This window comes from Artibeus jamaicensis, unplaced genomic scaffold, assembly GCF_021234435.1.
Source record: "Artibeus jamaicensis isolate MK-2021 breed Jamaican fruit bat unplaced genomic scaffold, CSHL_Jam_final contig_3126, whole genome shotgun sequence".
Taxonomy (NCBI): domain Eukaryota; kingdom Metazoa; phylum Chordata; class Mammalia; order Chiroptera; family Phyllostomidae; genus Artibeus; species Artibeus jamaicensis.
Genome location: NW_026521723.1, coordinates 19624699 through 19643459, shown reverse-complemented (window position 1 = coordinate 19643459; position 18761 = coordinate 19624699). Strand labels below are relative to the sequence as shown.

The 18761-nt window shown below is 41.4% G+C and overlaps 1 protein-coding gene across 1 annotated transcript in view; it reads right to left on the bottom strand.

Moving 5' to 3' along the window:
• Positions 1-18761, bottom strand: part of PARP14 (poly(ADP-ribose) polymerase family member 14) — a 43721-nt gene that overhangs the window by 15293 nt on the left and 9667 nt on the right. The window contains exons 4-9 of the mRNA XM_037132370.2: positions 17851-18060; positions 15535-15771; positions 10861-13109; positions 8364-8600; positions 7389-7610; positions 4539-4623 (exon numbers count right to left, since the gene is read on the bottom strand). Coding sequence (XP_036988265.2) covers positions 4539-4623; positions 7389-7610; positions 8364-8600; positions 10861-13109; positions 15535-15771; positions 17851-18060 — 3240 coding nt within the window. The remainder of the gene's footprint in view (positions 1-4538; positions 4624-7388; positions 7611-8363; positions 8601-10860; positions 13110-15534; positions 15772-17850; positions 18061-18761) is intronic.

The window sequence follows — 18761 nt, the reverse complement described above, 5'->3', positions numbered from 1 at the left end:
AGAAACAAGAACACAACCAAATCAGACAGAAAATTGAACTGTACTGAAGTCCAATAACAAGGAACCATTCATCCAGACTGGTAAGAGGAGCGCAGTTGGCCGCCAGCGGAGAGGAGTTGCGGCAGGGTAAGTGGCGGCTGCCAAACTGACCCAGGTGCGCAGGCGGCGGTTGGCAGATCCCAGGTGTGGGGTGGCAATGGGTGGACCCAGTGAGGGCGCAAGTCGGCTGGCTGATTATGGTCACACATTCACACTGAGATAAACCAGGTGAAAAAAAGGACAATGAGACAGACCGAGACACGCAGGGGCCCAGCGCCGGGAAATAAAGCCTAAAAGCACTGATTGAAAAAACTTTCGGGGGCTGAGGTGCCGAGAGAGGCTCCCAGCTTCACAAGACAGTTTGTTGGAGAGACCCACAGGGTCCTAGAATGTACACAAGCCCACACACCTGGGAACCAGCACCAGAAGGGCCCAATTTGCTTGTGGGAAGCAGCAGAGGGGACCTAAATCCAAGAAAGAACGAAACAAACGCCATTGCTCCCTCTCTGACCCCACACCCACATACGGTGTCACAACCCAGCAACTGGTTTGCCCTGCCCTGGTGAACACCTAAGGCTCCGCGCCTCATATGTAACAGGCACAAACAGACCAAAACATTATGGCTCAAACAGAAGAACAGCTCAAAGCCCCCAAGCCAATACTTCTAAGCGACCAAGAGATAGCCAATCTATCAGATGCACAGTTCAAAACACTGGCGATCAGGATGCTCACAGAACTGGTAGATTTTGGTCGCAAATTAGATGAAAAAATGAAGGCTACACTAAGTGAAATGAAGGAAAATGCACAGGGAACCAATAGTGATGGAAAGAAAACTGGGACTCAAATCAAGGGAGTGGACCAGAAGAAAGAAAAAAATGACCAAACAGAAAACAATGAAGAAACAAGAATTTTAAAAAATGAGGAGAGGCTTAGGAACCTCCAGGACATCTTTAAACGCTCCAACATCCGAATTATAGGGGTACCAGAGGGGGAAGAGCAAGAGCAACAAGTGGAAAACTTATTTGAACAAATAATAAAGGAGAACTTCCCCATTCTGACAAAGGAAATAGACTTCCAGGAAATCCAGGAAGCATAGAGTCCCAAAGAAATAGGACCCGAGAAGGAACAAACCAAGGCACATCATAATTACATTACCCAAGATTCAAATGAAGGAGAGAATCCTAGAAGCAGCAAGAGATAAAGGGACAGTCACCTACAAAGGGGTTCCCATCAGACTGTCAGCTGATTTCTCAAAAGAGACCTTACAGGCAAGAAGGGGCTGGAAAGAAGTATTCCAAGTCATGAAATCCAAAGACCTACAACCAAGATTGCTCAATCTAGCAAAGCTTTCATTTATTTATTTTTTAAAATATTTTCTTTATTTATTTTTCGAGAGAGGGGAAGGGAAGGAGAAAGAGTGGGAGAGAAACGTCAATGTGTGGTTGCCTCTTATGCGTCTCCTGCTGGGAACTGGCCTGCAACCCAGGCATGTGCCCTGAACCACGATACTCTGGTTCACAGGCCCGCGCTCAATCCACTGAGCTACACTAGCCAGGGCTTATTTATTTATTTAAAAAAAATTTTTATTGTCATTCAATTACAGTTGTCTCCATTTCCCCCCCATTACTCTCCAATCCTCTACCCACCCCCTACCTTCCATTTTCGATCCTCTCCCCGACCCCATTGTCTTTACCCATAGGTCCTTAATACCTGTTCCCTTTTTTATATTTTTTAAATTTATTTATTTATTTATTTTAATATATTTTATTGATTATGTCATTACAGTTCTATTTCCCCCCTTCATTCCCCTCCACCCTACCTACCCCTCCCCCACCATTCCCCCCTTTAGTTTATGACCATGTGTCTCAAGTTCTTTAGATTCTATATTTCCCATACTATTCTTGCTCTCCCCCCGTCTATTTTCTACCTACCATCTATGCTACTTATTCTCTGTACCTTCTTCCCCCTTCTCCTCCTCCCACTCCCCTGTTGCTAACCCTCCATGTAATCTTCATTTCTATGCTTCCGCTCCTGATCTAGCTGTCCTCTTTGTTTTTGTTTTAGGTGTGGTTCTTAGTAACTGTGATTTGCTGTCCTTTCACTGTTCATCTTTTTTATCTTCTTTTTCTTAGGTAAGTCCCTTAACATTTCATATAATAAAGGCTTGGTAATGATGAACTTGAACTTGATCTTCTCTGAGAAGCACTTTATCTGTCCTTCCATTCTAAATGAAAGGCAAATCTTTCACTTAGAATGTAAGGGCAGATAAAGTAAGGGCAGATAAAGTGCTTCTCAGATAAACTCAAGTTCAAGTTCATCATCACCAAGCCTTTATTATATGAAATGTTAAAGGGACTTACCTAAGAAAAAGAAGATAAAAAATATGAACAGTGAAAGGACAGCAAACACAGTTATTAACAACCACACCTAAAACAAAAGAAAACTAAGAGGACAGCTAGATCAGGATGAAACCATAGAAATGGAGATTACATGGAGGGTTAGCAACAGGGGAATGGGAGGAGGAGAAGGGGGGAGAAGGTACAGAGAACAAGTAGCACAGACGGTAGGTAGAAAATAGATAGGGGGAGGGCAAGAATAGTATGGGAAATGTAAAAGCTAAAGAACTTAAGACACATGGACATGAACTAAGGGGGGAATGTGGGATGGAGGGGGTGTGCAGGGTGGAGGGGAATGAAGGGGGGAAATGGGAAAACTGTAATAGCATAACCAATAAAATATATTTTAAAAAAGAAATGGTTCCTCATTTCTCTTCCACCTTTGACCCAAGGATGGTCCTAGTTGTGGAATTGCCCAATGAGCTCAGGGAGCAAAACTCTCAGAGGATCCCCGTCTTTGTGGCTGGAGGACTGAGAATAGGGAGTCCTGTGAGCTGAAGAGTGTGGCAGGCATCTTTTTCATTTTCCATATTAATTCCTTGGTAATACAGACCCTACCCCCAAGGCGACCCCAACTGCGGAACACATAGTGGCACCATTGGGAGCTGAAACTCCGAGAGGCATTTTGTGTTTCTACCCAGAAGAATCAGAAAAAAGAGGTCCTTGTGGCCTGAAAAGCATATATGGGTGTGTGGAAAATCTCTGTTATTTTTTTGCTCTTTTCTCTCTCCACTTTACCCAAGGGCAACCCTGACCATACAAAGTTTATGAGGCAACAGAACAGGTATCTTAAACTCCACGAGAGCACTGTCTCTCTGGCGAGAGGCTGGAGAATGGGCCCCTGCAAGCCAGAGAGTGTGAGGGGAGCCCTGAGGAAGGTGATCCTCTCTTCCGTGATGAACTGGAATAAATCCTGAGCCCACCCCAGAGCTGCACGTGTGGGAACAGTCCCAAGCAGCAAGGCAAGGGCTTTGAGAACTCAAGTGACGTTGCAGCTGCTGCCCACCCACAAAGTGAGACACAACTGTGGGAATGAACTTAACCGACGGCCTGCCTGCTAAAACAACAGCCACCATTTTCCAGAGGATTTTAACGAGACCCAAGTTTCACAACGTAATATTTAAAATAATTAGTCTATGATCCAAAACTGCCTGTCATATAAAGAACCAAGAAAATGTGATTAGTTCTTAAGGATAAAGATACTCAGTACAAGTGCTAATCTCAAAATGATCCGGATGTTGGAATTATCAAAGACTTTAAAGTGTCTGCTATAAATATGCTCCCTGAGGTCAAAGGTAACATATTTGAATGAATGGAAATGATTTTGAATTAACGGGAAAACAGGAGTATCTGCAGAGAAATATAAAGTAAGAATCAAATGGACATTTTAGAACTTAAACATATAATATCTGAAATAAAAAAAATTCACTGGATAGGCTCAATAGTGTAGTAGAGAAATGAATCAGTGAACTTGGAGGTAGGTTAATAAAAATTAGCCAATCTGAAGAACAGAGAGTAAAAAAGATTAAAAGAGGAAAAAGAACACATCATCAGGGAGGGGTATTCATGTTACTGGAGCCCAGGAGAGGAGAGAGAGACCAGTCCAGAAAAAATATTTGAAGAAATGACTGAAAGAGTCCCACATTTAATGGAAAGCATACAGATTGAGACTCAAGAAGCCTCGGCAAACTCAAAATAGGACAAAGTTAAACATGTAACAGCAAAGTTGACAGAGAAGCATTTGGTTGGCATTGTCTCTTCCATTTCCAAAAACACGTGTCACATCATCCCTAGAAAACGGTAGCCTCATCCCTACTTAACAACCCATTGTACAGATTATCTAACTTGGCCTGCTGGCTCTTCCGCTCCAGATCACACAAACACAGCCATGTCTTGCCTGCTCAGGTGTATGGAATGTAATTTAATATCATTATCACAAATTGATTTTCCCATTAAAATCATCACTATCTTTCAATTATTATTAGTTATCTAACAACTAGAAATAATTTCTCAATTTAAAATCTTTATCGAACCCCCAAGGAAACAACAAACAAATAAGAACAACAAAAAAAAGAATAAAATAAAAATGAAAAGAATCTTTACTTGAATCTTGTGTATTCTTAGCCTTGGGAATTGTGTCACTGACGAAATTTTTATTAGCCCTTCTGTCAAATTCATCTGAAAATGCCTGGAATTACAAAGACAGTTTTGACTACTGCAGTCCTATATAAATGAATGAATCTGATTCATCACAGTTTTGATCCTGCATCCACAAATATTTACAAGAGAGCAATCCTCAAAATATTGTTTATCATTATTGATTTTTAAAGCTATAAAAATACATATATTATTTCTACATGAAATAATATAGTATCTCATCAAAATTATCAAAGATAAAAACAAAGATATAAATATTAAAATGTTCATTACAATGCTTTTATAATCAAGAAAAAAATGAAACAGTTTAAAATCCAGTAGGGAAATGTTTAAATAAATTTTGGTATATCCATGTATTAAAATATTTAGTACACTAAGAAGTGCATTTTCAAAGAATAGTTAATGGAATGGGGAAATACTCACTTTATACTAGTAAACAAAAGAGTAACTTCCATTATATGACACCATTTTACAAAATGCACATGTATAGAAGACTACAATGAAATATGACTAAATGAATTTATGCATTTCATATCGTCCAAAGCTTCTACAATGAACATGTATTATTTTCATAATCAGTGAGCGCAAATAACTTGCCAGTTATTAATATACAGCTTTAAGGGAAAGACAATCACAAGGACCCAGGCACTTCGATTTTAACTTCTTACTAGTGCCAGGAGAGGAACAACTAGGGGAGGAGTGCACTTTGCAGCAAGAGGCTGTATTTCAGAGTTAAAGGTCCAGTGAATTCCATTTCTTTGCCTGACAGTAACACACCAAAATAATCACTTTCTTCCTCTTTGTAAACGAGCAATGGAGAATTTTGTTGGTTAAAGAAACGTAACACCTTGGCTAAAAGGTTGATACAATGGAGGGAGAGGGACTGGGAGAGACTATGGAGCCAGGGAGTCAGACTCACAGACTTCCAGGGGCCAGGAGAGGAATGGGCAAGTGCAAAGGCGAACTGGAGGACCGCCCCGCCTGCCACAAAGCCACTGAGAAGTCCATGTCCAGTGTGCCAGAACATTTACATCCAGGTCACAGTGAACATCTGCAGTTTTATGTGAAATGTTTTGAGTTTTAAATATTAGCAAAGGATTCAAATTCTTTTTAGACCAGTCCAAATAAAGCACATTTCAAGGCCATGTTCAGACCATGGGCTTCTGTTGTGCAGCCTCTGTTACAGTGTGCACCAGTACACATCTCAGTCAGTTATGTGTGTGTGTGTGCAATTATAACCACAGTTATAATTTAACTGTCTTTAAAAGTCTTAAGAGAAAAAGTGTCATTTCCAATGACGGTCAAGGTGTCTATATAGACTAGTCCCTCTACAGAATACTTGCAGAGGAACCTGAGTCTTTGGGAAAGAAAATAGGGTCTTGGGTTACACAGAAATAGTGAAATTTGAAGCTTCAGGTCTATGTCACAGGACTCACTCCCCTGTTACCCATTCAAAACCACTCATGACTTTGTCTCTGACTTAGTTCATTTTATGTATAAACCTGAGCTGCCAAAGTAATTACATTTACAAGAGGAGAAGCATGAGTGTTACATACCCATTCCATGTTCCACATCACCTTGTATAAGGCAAGTCGGAGGAAAGTGCTTCAAAAAGCACTTATTGACTAGAAATTACTGTAGTTGTGTAGAGCAACTAAATGGATCACATATTTTCCTTAGGTGGTTTGGCTGTCTGATTAGAATTTAAGATTTCTTTGCTCCCAAATAACTTAAAGGTAGTATTTAGATCTAGAAAAAAATTAAGTATGACCTAAAAATTCAGATAGTCCAAAGATCCATGGACATCTCCTGGGTTGCTGGCCTTAATCTACTTGTTTAATTCCTGCACTGCCATGGAACTTTTCAAACATTTAATGTCATTTACTTTACTGGACTCTAAGGACCTGGAGGGAAGGGGCAATGGCCTCATCAAATACCTCTTGTTCTCGCATAATAGAGTCTGACGGCTCACCCATGGCTGATGTTCAGCAGATGGGAGCTGGTCAATGGACTCAATGACTGAAGACAGTTCTAGCACTTCTGGTCCCACTTCTGTTCCCATGGGGATGTGCTGAGTTCATTCTAACTACACCCTTCAGGTGTATTTCATCCTGACAATCTCCTATTGTAAGACCACAACTGTGCTTTTATATTATGCATAAAAATTCCTGTGTTTATATGGAAGGGAATCCTACCAATTAAAAAAGACTTAAGAATATGTCAACTCCACTGCAATATGTAAGCCTCATTTAGATTCTGATTCAAACAAACAAGCTGTAAAAATAAAACATTTATGAGATAGTTGGCGTTTTGAACACTGACTGGATAATCAATGAAATAAAAGCATGACTGTCAATTTCTTTTCTGTGTGAAACAGTATTGTGGTCATGCTACTTTTTAAAGTAAACACTGAATTGTTTATGGGTACAGTGTACATCTGGGATTTGCTTCAAAATGTTAGGGAGAAAAGTAGAATAAATGAAGATAGAGACAAAACATATTAGCCATAAGGTGATAACTGTGAAGATGAGTGATGGGAAGAGGGGGGTTTTATTATACTATATAATATTATGTCTACTGTTGTGTATGTTTGAAATTTTCCTTAATAAGAAGTTAAAATTTTTCTTATATCCATAAATTTGCTTGAAATTTGCCACGGTAAAACCAGTCTACAGTGCTCTTTTTACTTTCCTATTTGAGAAACAACATGAAAGAAACAAGCTAATATACCAAGAAGACACTGGATACCATTAGGGCTCAAAATGCCAAAATATTCAGAAATGAGTGAGGCCGTACCTGAATATTCTCATGATCATTCGGGTGCAGCAGAAAGCAGACTTTTTGTAAAGCTGTTGGTTGGTTGTTGCTACTAAATTTGAACACTTCTGAAATGATTAATTCAGCAAAAACGGTTTTGGGAAACCCCAAATTGCCTGTTCCTATGGCTGGGAATGCAATTGATTTTAAGGACAAGTTCTCAGTGGTTTCCAAACATTTTCTGATTATGTCTTCCATTATCTGAAAAATACAAAGCATATCCTTAAATATTTTGCCCGGAAATGGGAGCTATGACCCCCCCCCCAAAAAAAAGAATTTAGCAACCTTGTGAACTCTGTCCACTTCTTTTTGCTTTCGACAAAGGCAGGCTAAGGGCAGTCAGAAGCGAGAAAAAGAATCCAGGAAAAGGAAAAGAGAACGTGAGAAACCCTCCCAAAAGAGTCCAACTCACACAGAGCGAAAGAAGCAAAGCCTCCATCGTTCTAAACCCGTGTGCTCTTCCATTCCTCATGGCCTCACCTTGCCTTCCTCACTAAAGATGTGTTATGTTCAGGCCCTGGCTGGTGTAGCTCAGTGGATTGAGCTCGGGCCTGCGAACCAGAGTATCGTGGTTCAATTCCCAGTCAGGGCACATGCCTGGGTTGCAGGCCAGTTCCCAGCAGGGGATGCGCAAAGGGCAACCATACATTGATGTTTCTCTCCCTTTCTCCTTCCCTTCCCCTCTAAAGATAAATAAATAAATTTTAAAAAAGATGTGTTATGTTCAATAACCCTCCCCTAGCCCCAATAATGATTGAGTACTATAATCAATTTTTATTATTAACTAGCCTTCATGAGAAATCAACTACAGCTCCAAAAAAGGGCCATAATCATGGAATCTGCCAAGAACATGAAGTTATTACAGAAGAGAAATAGACAGGGTCCAATCTACATTATACTGGAAGGAGTCCAAAGGGGTACACAATTCCTGCAGAATTTAAAACCAGGCCCCACCTTGCGTGAAGATGTGTTGTCATTTTGCCAGTCTGGAGCCACCACATGAAGCACTTGGTGGCAATGCAGATTGCAACCGCTGGTTTGGAGAATCGTGCCCACGTCAACAGGCAGCTTCTGTTCAGCTGCGTACAATTCCTTCTGGAGATCTGGCCCAGCTTTCTTCAAGAGGGCCAGAGAAAGGGGTCCTCTGTTAAGCTCAAGATTGCCAGGAATGGAGTTGACGACAACATCGGTCTTAAACACAAAATCAACAATTTGTTTCAAATTCCAACAAAAAGCATTGATCAAAAGATTACTATATTTGAGCCACTGGGCTTAGCATAATGGGAGACAACTAATATGAAGTTGTCAGAGATTAAGTTTTCAGAGACTGAAATGCCACACAAGACAAAGTATTATTAGACACTTACTTAAATTACACTTCAGGAGAAAAGAGAGCAGTCAAAAAGCAATATATCATGGTATGGGATCAATGAAGGAGCCCAGAGGAAGTGCCCTCAGTGGGCAGTGAAGACACCATGAGTGATGCGGGGTCCTAGAACTGGGAATAGTTGCAGCAGGCAGAGAGAGACAGGGAAGTCATTCAGAAGAGGGAACACATTCATGGTAGGTTGTGAGCTGTGAGCAAATTAGTGTGACCTGATAGAGAGCTTCTAGAGCAAAATGATGCAAGCAAGGCTAGAAATGATACACTGGGGATAGTCTGCAGAGGACCTGAAGTGCTAGGCCAAGTGGACTTCCCGACAGTGAAGAGCCAGGCAAGCTTTTCAGCAGGACAGTTAATGTGAGCAGGCTAATGAGGTAGATTAAGGTACCAAGAGAAGAGGGAAGAAGGAATGTGACGAAGTCATTTTCAAAGCTGCCCTGCACACGTCAACAAGGAGCAACACGCAGCAGGTACTGTGGCATCAAAAGCCAAACATCTACAGGAGTAAAAGAAATGGAAGGAATGTCTTACTATTTATTTGATGTTCAAGATGGACAAGGAACTGAACTCATTCCAATTACTGACTCTTGGTCAAAAGAGTTTCTTATTTGTTTGGTTTCTCAAATGAGAAACAAAATTATTTTTAATATTTTTGAAAAAGTGCAATGGTTAAGAGCCTGCACAAACTCCAACCCTGGCTCCACCATTTGTTAGCTGTGGGACTTTGGCAAATTACTTAACCCCTCTAAGTCTCATTCCTTCATCTGTTTGAGAAGAGTAATTATCCTGGAATCCACCTCATGGCCCCGAATGAGAAAATACAAGCCAAGCACGTAGCATAGTGCCTGACACATATTAAATAATCAATGTCCTTAGCTATTATTTTTGTATCCTCACTTGGGGACATTTTTTCATTGCTTTTAGAGAAAGGACGAAGAAAAGAGAGAACCAGAGAGAAAAGGAGGGGGGGGGGGGGGGGGGGGGGAGGAAGGAGGGGAGGGGAGGGGAGGGGAGGGGAGGGGAGGGGAGGGGAGGGGAGGGGAGGGGAGAATCATCGATGTGAGAGAGAAACATTGATTGGTTGCTTCCCATGCACCTCCTGACTGGGGATGAAATCTGCAGCCTAGGTATGTACCCTGACCTGGAAATTGAACCCAAAACTTCTCGATGTACGAGACTGAGCCTCACCAGCCAGGGCAGCTATTATTCTTGTAATTATTATTTAAGCTTAAGGAGAATGACCCACAAATGGGAAAAATATTAGCAAATCATATATCAGGTAAGGGACCTGTATCCAAAATATATAAAGAACTCTTAAAATTCAGTAATGAAAAGATAACCTAATTTAAAAGTGGGCAAAGGGTCTGAATAGATATTTCTCTGAAGAAGACAGGTCCATGGCCTTCCCTGGGAACCCCTCCCCGGGCCTGCCGGGAACCCTCCAGAGCTGCCGCTCCTACTCAGCAGAGCCTGTGTCGAAAAGGCTGTTAAATACACTTTTTAAAAACACATCACCCACTGGCAGACCTACGAGAACTGTCCCCATGTAATACCCAGGCCCTTCCCAGGTCCAGCCTCTGCTTTCCTTCCCACGTTCTCTTACTGGTGTTGGAGCCCTGCAGACTCAGGGCTCCCTGCTCAACCTGGTTCAGCTCCATCGACAAGATTCCTTTCTTCTGTCCCCACTCTGCACTCTAATTTTTCTGTATCTGATATCAGTAAATTTGTTAGGAAATCAACCTTAGATTTACCAAAATGTGACAGGTGTGAAGGCACTGAAAAACTACAGAGCCTTGTAACTGTAAATTATTATCGTGGATTTTCACATTTACTAAAAGCCTAGGGATCTGAATACATTGCCAGTTCCCATATATAACTGGCCAATCTCCGTCAGTAAATGCTGAGATGAAGTAGCCCGATTTTCTAAGGAAACCTTTTTCCAAGACAGGATGGAGGACACGGGATTCTCTCCTTTAATTCCCCCCTTGATCCCAATCTTCCTTTGGCAACAGACTCCCTGGAGTTGCAGCACCTCTGGGTGGGCACGCTATAAAGACAGACACTCACCGTAGCATTCTGCACTTCGTCTTTCACCAACAGGACCCTCAGGCCACCAGGGCACAACAGCACTTTGCTGTTTTCACCATCTTTCCTCAAGCTGGGCCGGATTGCAGCTGGTACACTGGGCTGGGAAGAAGTATCAGGAGCGGTGTTTTTAAATACAGTTTTCACAGTTTCAGCAAAGGCCTCAACGGTCTTCTCAGATGTATCCACAAGGTAAATCTCCTTCAAGGTGCATCCATCCCAGTTATACTGGAAGGTTTCCTTCACTGCCAAAACGATGGCTTCCACACACTGAGGTATGGGAAAGCCAAAGACTCCAGAACTAATAGCAGGGATGGCTATCGAGCGGTACTGGAGTTTTTCAGCCAACTGGAGGCTTTGTCTCACGGCTTTCTTTAACTGGAGCACACAGCCCTGGGCGTCCTCCCTCTTCCACCTGGGTCCTATTGCATGGATGACCTGGCGATAAGGGAGCTTTCCTGCTCTCGAAACAACGGCATGGCCAACTGGGATTGTGCCTTTTTCCTTCACTATCTGGTCACAGTCTGCTTGGAGCTCAGGGCCAGCTTCTTTGGAAAGGGCAGCGGCAAGGCCCCCGATGTGCTTGAGGTTCTCATTTGCCGCATTCACCACCACTTCAACGGGAAACCGGGTCAGGTCACCTTGCTGCACGACCAGAGAGACTCCGGGGACCAACACTGTCTGAAAGAAGCACTTCTGCCCAACAGCACCACCTCCCTCCTTTTCTTCATTCTGCAGCAGTTCCACAAAGCAGCCATGTGACCATACCTCACGTTTATAATACCGTGCCTTCTCCAGGAATAACTGCTTGGCTCCCGGCTTATCAATACAGACCCTTTTAACACAGACTGAATCCCTGGCTTGATTGAGGATGTTCATTCCCTCCATGACTTCAGCCTTCGAGCCGGTTAGTAAAATGCCCTTTGGTTTGTTCCCAGGATTGAAATTCACCTGAACATTTAACTTCCTTAGCTTCATCTTTTGTAAGAATAGCTTCTTCTCTGCCTTTAAATAATCAATAACTAAGGGAGGCTTTACTTCAATCAGTCTCTCTATTTTCATGTTTTTTCCCACAAAGTCCAAAAGGAGGACATAGGTCTCATGTACTTCTTTCACACAGCCTGCAAGAATGACCTCGGGTGGGGTTTTTGAAGTTAACTCACTGAGTATTACAGTCTTTGAAGAGGAATTATGTTTCTTAAGCAAATTGCCAGTGATCGTTTTCCATTTCTTGCTATTAAGAACTTCCCTGTCCTCAATGTCTATGCACTTATAACTTAAGGCACTGACCATATGCTTTTCAGCTTCTAATAGGGCTTCGGCAGAATAGCTGATTAAGAGAACAGTTGTACCCTCTAGCTCACAAACTGCAAGAATTTTCTGTGCTATAAAAAAAGACTTGGAGAATTCTGCACAGTCGACCTGTTGCAAAAACTGGAAAACTTCAGGCGGAAGCTGAATGCATTTCTGAGCCATGGTGTACACCTTTTCCTGGACTTCACACTTTACTTTATACACATCTACACCGAGGCCTTTAAAGCACATGTGTTGAGTGGCTTCATCGTAAAAAATCTCCATCTCCGGGTACTCCGTGCGGAGGCGCTCCTGATCGCTGCTATAGAGCAAAAGAGAATACTTTCCTGGAGAGATGGCCACTTTTTCCTTCACACTTTGCTCTTCTCTTTTAATTCTTTGACTGGTGTTTTCTATTAATTCCTTGATTTGTGGCTCTCTGTTTTGCACATCTTCTGATTTCCCTGCCAAAGTTACAATCCCCATAAGCGTATCAAACTCTATCAAAATGCTTTCATCTTCTAAATCGTTTTTTATGGTGTCCCACACTACTGGGTCGGCTTTAAATTTGGTGACTTTATACCTAGACCTGATGCCAGAGAATGCTGAGGAAGCATCTTTCTTCCAGTTCTTGATGGTTTGTCTTCCTTGGTTGACTAAGGTGGCCGCGGGTCTGATGGTAACTTCACCACTGAGCTGGGACCATGTTAGCTCACAGTGAAAACGGCCCACTTCTTCATTTATCGCCTCAACCAGGTGATTCTTTTTGTATAAGAACTTCCATAAAGAAAGATCCAAAGATTCTCTAAATGGTGCTGGAAGCTTGATCAGGGGCTTCTCCTTGCCGTACAAAGCTGTACCCAGAGACTCATAGTATGGGAACACAGACAGTGGCATGTTATTGAGATCAAGTTTCCTGGTCAGGATAGTGTCTAACACTAAAAAGGAAAGAAATAAAATGAAGTAATCCCAGAGTAATATGTTTCAAATGAAGACAAACAAACAAATGAACAAAACCTTTCCTATTCCAGGGAGGGGAAAATCCTAATGCCTGTAGAACTCTGATCCGGCATGGTATTAAAAAGCAGCTCTACTCTCAGAGGGCTCAAATGTCAGTGAATGTGTATTAACACTACATAGGTATCCCTTGCTTAACTGAATAATTACTTTCCAGCCAAGATCACTCCATGTTGAAATTCTGTTACATGAATTCTGCGTTCTGCTTTTCTGACAACACTATCACCACCTGGTTAAGAAACAGATATGACTTTGGTCACAAGCATGGGGATAGTGTTTGCCTTAGTGTAAAGAATATTTTGATGCTCCAAGCCCAGCTCGTCTAAGAATCATGCTATTTACCGTTTCTTGAGTTCTCCCAATTTCAGGCTTCACAGATGACTTCTCAGGGGAGGAGCATAATAATAATGATCATAGCTTACCACATGTCAGACACTAGTCTAAGCACTTTATACATGTTTACTTAATTTAATCTTCACAACCCTTTGAGATAGGGACACTATTATCATCATTATCACTATTTACCAATGATAAAACTCAGATTAGTAAAGATTAAATAACTTGAATAGGGTCATGTGCTGTAAATATCGGAGCTAAGATTCAAGCCAGAATCTGCCTGACCCCAAAGCCCATGCTCTTGCCCTTCTCCTGGGGGTCCAAACCAAGGTCATCCTCAAAGTTATCAAATTGCTCGGCCCAGAAACTGACTCACCTCCCCTGACCCAGCTACAACCCACTTTACTGGAATAGTACTTAGTTACACAAGCTGTGTAACCTTTGTCAAGTTATTTGATCTTTCCGTCCCTAAGTTTCTTCATTTGTTTTTGTCTCTTCCTTCCACCCCAAAATCACCACACTGTGTCCATGTCCATGAGTCCTTTTTCCTTTTTGATCAATCCGTCCATCCCCTGACTTCCCCACCCCCTCAGCTGTCATCCTGCTCTCTATCTATAAAATAGGGATTACAGTAATAGCAATGCCTAGACAGCAATGTCTATAAATGTGCTTTGTAGCACCCTGCAGAGCTACGCAAATGTCCAGAGAGAGAAAGGGAAAGTCAGTGTATCTCAGACCCTGGAGTACAGGGAATGAGTGAGGTTCGAGGAGGAGGTCTGGCCAACACAGCAGATGATGCAAAAAAGTCAGATGAAATGGAACCTTTGAGAGACTTTTACTATGCAGAGGTGTAGCTCTGGTATGAAATAAATCTTAATCAATAGTTCATATTTTTAGTGGTACACAAGTAACTAGACATCCTGGGGACATACACAACTGCCCCATGCTCTCCAGATGTTTGAAAGCCCCAAAGTTGTCCACTTCCCACCATTAGCTGGAAGCTAACTTCCAGGGTAGACAGATTTATGTAATTCTCTACCTGAGGCCAACCAAGCACAGGCTGAGGAAGATTTAAAGAACACGCAACAGAAAGTCCTCTTTTGTTCCTTTGCCCAAGGAACACTAGGCCCCTAAGCCCATTTTAATGTAAACCATACCCTCACCCCATTTTCTCCAATTTAAAAAAGCTGAAGAAGGGTTCCTCCAAGTACCCCACGAAACAACATTTCTCAAGTTGGTGGCACATCACGTGATCCTGTCTCATGCTCTCCCGGTTAACACCAAATACAAGGTTCCTTCTTTCCCTAACAAGTCTGGTCCCCTAATTCCTACTCCTCAGCCTTGACCTCTAAACATCAACAGACTCTCCAAGCTGACTTTGCACATGCCTCAGAGAGCTGGCAATCTATGTCTACAAAACACCCAGAAGTGTTTCTCTAAGGTTCAACTGGACACGGTCTTCACAGCGTCACAGCACAGAGCAATCCAGCAGGCATCCGCCGATCGTGTGAAATCGGCCCTATTAATTTCTGAATGACGACAATGACAAGGTGAAGGGGGAAGTAGTGCCACTGTCTAGGAACTGTATGTGTTTCGGACTATTTCTTTACCTAACCTTGTCAAAATTAACTTAAGAATTTCTACCAAGTGTACAGCCAAAACACATTTCTTCTTTAATACAGTATTTCCAGGATGTTAAGAATTATATATATATTTTTTTCACATTTTTTAAGAATTATATATTTTTCAGTTTATCACTGGTAGAAACTCATGAGAGAATCTCTTTATATCCTTCGAAAATCTGAGATTACTTCTCTAAAGTTTGAATCACTGGACACATTAAGCATCATATGCCAGATGAACAAGATTCCTAATTGGAGTACCAATTAAATATATGAATAAGAAATATTAATAAAATACATCAGAATTCAACTAATAACTGTTAAGATATGCTAATACAGTTTAAATTACGCTTGGTGAGGTTTACAAAATCAGGCTAATAGAAATTACCTTTTCTGTCAAGAAATTCAATCAGTGCTGAACTCTCTTCAGGAAAATATTCAACACTGACAACTCTTCCCCCTCCATTTTGAGGATCTTCAAATAAACATTTCAAATTATAGCTGTCAACACCAGGCGGCAGGTTTTCGACCCTGATCTTTCTTGTCACTTCCAGAAGTCTTGGAGAAAGTTGAAGATGTTTCACGGAACGGTTCATGGCACAATTGTGAACAAATGTCACAGGATCTTCAAACCAAAATCAATCAATCAGAAAATTATGATTACATCTTTATATCACATAGAAAAAAACTGTCCGAATATTATTTGAGATAAAGGGAAGAGCTAAGTACTCAATTTTTAGATGCAAGATTTTAACTCCTAAATAAGAATCACATGCCTAAAATTCCCATTCTCTGAACGACATTCATCTTACCAGAATTACTGCCACTGGGCTGTGTCCCCACCTCCGTTCACAGCCCTCTCCACCCTCCCTGACATGGCCACCTGAGCACTCTCTCTACCATACAAATCCCATTTCACTCCTTTCTCAAGTCCTTCAATGGCTCCCCATCCCCTGAAGGCATGAGTCCACACACTCTGTAGCTAGGCTTACGGCCCTTTGCTATTTGACTCCAAACTAATTTCCAAATTTCACCTTTGGTTATTCCCTGCCATTCATTTTATTTTCCATATTACCACAGAAACTAGTCATTATTTTGAAAAGCCATGCTCTTTTGCCTTCGTATATATAATTTCCCATGCCTAAAATGCTCTCCAATTTTTTATCTTGGTCCTATTCCTCCACTGAGACTGAGCTCAGTTATCTCTTTCAGATAAATCAATATCGATGATGGGCCCATGATGATGAGACATTTCAGGCAGAGGGCACAGCAGTGGCATGAAGCAACACAGTATATTTGGGACCCAACAGACTGGTACAGCTGGAGCCTAAACTTCACAGAATGGAGTAGGCAGGGCAAAGCCAAGCCCCCTTGTTTGGGTGCCCTTTCCTCCCATTCCCCACAGCCTGCTGTTCACAGCCCAGGGAGGCAGCTTCTCCTCTTGCATCTTCATTACTCGTTATACATGGGTTTCCTCCCTGCCCCTTATGAGTTCCTCAAGAGCAGGGACTAAGAATTATTGACCTCTATACCCACAGCACCTAGACAAGCACACATAGTAGGCATTCAAAATTTTGATCTGTGAATAAAAGCAAGCCCATTTAGTTTCACCTTTATAAGAAATAAATCATAAATTTGAAATAAGAATAGCTCCCTGTATTGATTCTTTACTATGTCTCAGGTGCTTATTTCATTTACTCTTCACAGAAACTATATTGGGTAGAAATTATTACCCTCATATTATGGGTGAGGAAAGTAAAGCACACATAGGATAGTAACTCAGCCAACCTCGGGTAATTAGTTCAATGGGGAGGCCAGAATTCTGACTTTATGATCTGTGCTCTTAATTAACCAATCCACCACCATGGCTGCGAAATAGTGAGGCTTGGAATTGGAAAATTTCCTTGTTTTTCTGGAGATGGCTCTTCCAAACCACAGATTCCTCCCCCAGACCTCAAAGCCCACTCATTTTCTGCAACACACGCACTTACTCTCACTGCATATGTGGGCGACAGTGAAAGTACGAAGAAGACACATGGTAAAGGGGGTAACACCACAGGCTGAAGAGAGGTAATGCTGCCTGGGTCTGAATCCAGTTTATCCATTTATTAGCATCTCTGCACCTCTGTCTCCTCAAGTGTGAAATGAGGAATGATGATAATAATCTCAAAAGGTTGTTGAAAGGAACAGACTGATTAATACATGTAAAGGCTTTAGCGTAGGACCTGCCTTCTAGTGACGCCATGTACATGTTTGCTATTATTATTGTTAGTACCTTCAAGTCCAGTTTGGTAACACAGATCAATATTTACTTCTCACAGTGAGGTACACATGTGAAAGTGAAGACTCATGCATGGAATCACTTTACTAACCTTGGACTTCAGATTTCATTTTGGGTGCACTGGTTCTGCCTCCGTCTCTCTCTGTCTCCATCTCTGCCTCTGTCTCTGTCTGTCTGTCTGTCTGTCTCTCTCTCACACACACACAACTCATACAATAAAGTTTAATTTATTAAACACACCAGAATTTGGATTCAAAGCAAAACTGTTTCTCTTTCAAACAAAAAAGGATCTATATTAACCTAGAGTCCTCTTACTAGCTACTAAAAAGCATCCAACTTCCAGAGACATTCCATGAGCTAAGTGTCCCCAACCCCAAAAGTGTGGTGCAGAGAAGACTGAAAATGAGTGTCACTTAATCTTACCTATAGATTTTTGGAAGGTAACCACGGCAACATTAAAATCTCTGATGACTTCCACTTGAAAATCATCACTGGACAGGCCACTTATGTTCTCCACCAACAAGATCAACATGACATCAGTCACATGTTCTTTGAGATTTTCAAATGCAACCAAAAAAGGAATATTTTCACATTCTTTTGGGATAGCTTCCATTTTTGTATCTTCTGACATATCTGATTTTAGAAATACAAAAGAGGTCAAGATGTTGTGTTTATCTACCATGGTCTTAGCAAAGTAAATTATCATAAGACAATATAATCTTTCCTTCCCAACCTCTTAGGTAACTCAAATAAAAAGAGATTTAGGGGCTTTTTGCTTAAATGAATTATGACAATGATGATGATGTTCAAATTTATTATACCTATTTCTGTCGATATATACACAGTACACTTATTATAAATTATTGAATTCAGTTTCTCAAAAGCAAGGAACACTCCTGGTCAGGTGGCTTAGTTGGTTGGAGCATATCCCATACACCAAAAGGATGCAGGTTCAATTCCCAGTCAGGGCACGTACAGGAGAGAACAGATCTATGTTTCTCTCACCCCTCTCTCTCTCTCTCTAAAAATATCTTTGGGTGAGGATTTAAAAAAAGCAAGGACGATGTTTATGCATCCTTATGTTGCTAGCATATGGTATATATATTTGAGGCTCAATAAGTGTTTGCTGATTTGGATATTTAGTTCTTGGACCACTGGAAAAAAGCAAGAATATCTGATGATGCTAAATGTGAGCATCATCTAACACTTTATGCTCTGAAAAGCAGTAACTTTCCATCTCTGAAGAGAAAAAGGGATACTTGCACTGAATGACTAAGGAATACACAGAGGAAGTAAAATGGCCCATATATATATATATATATATATCAAACTTA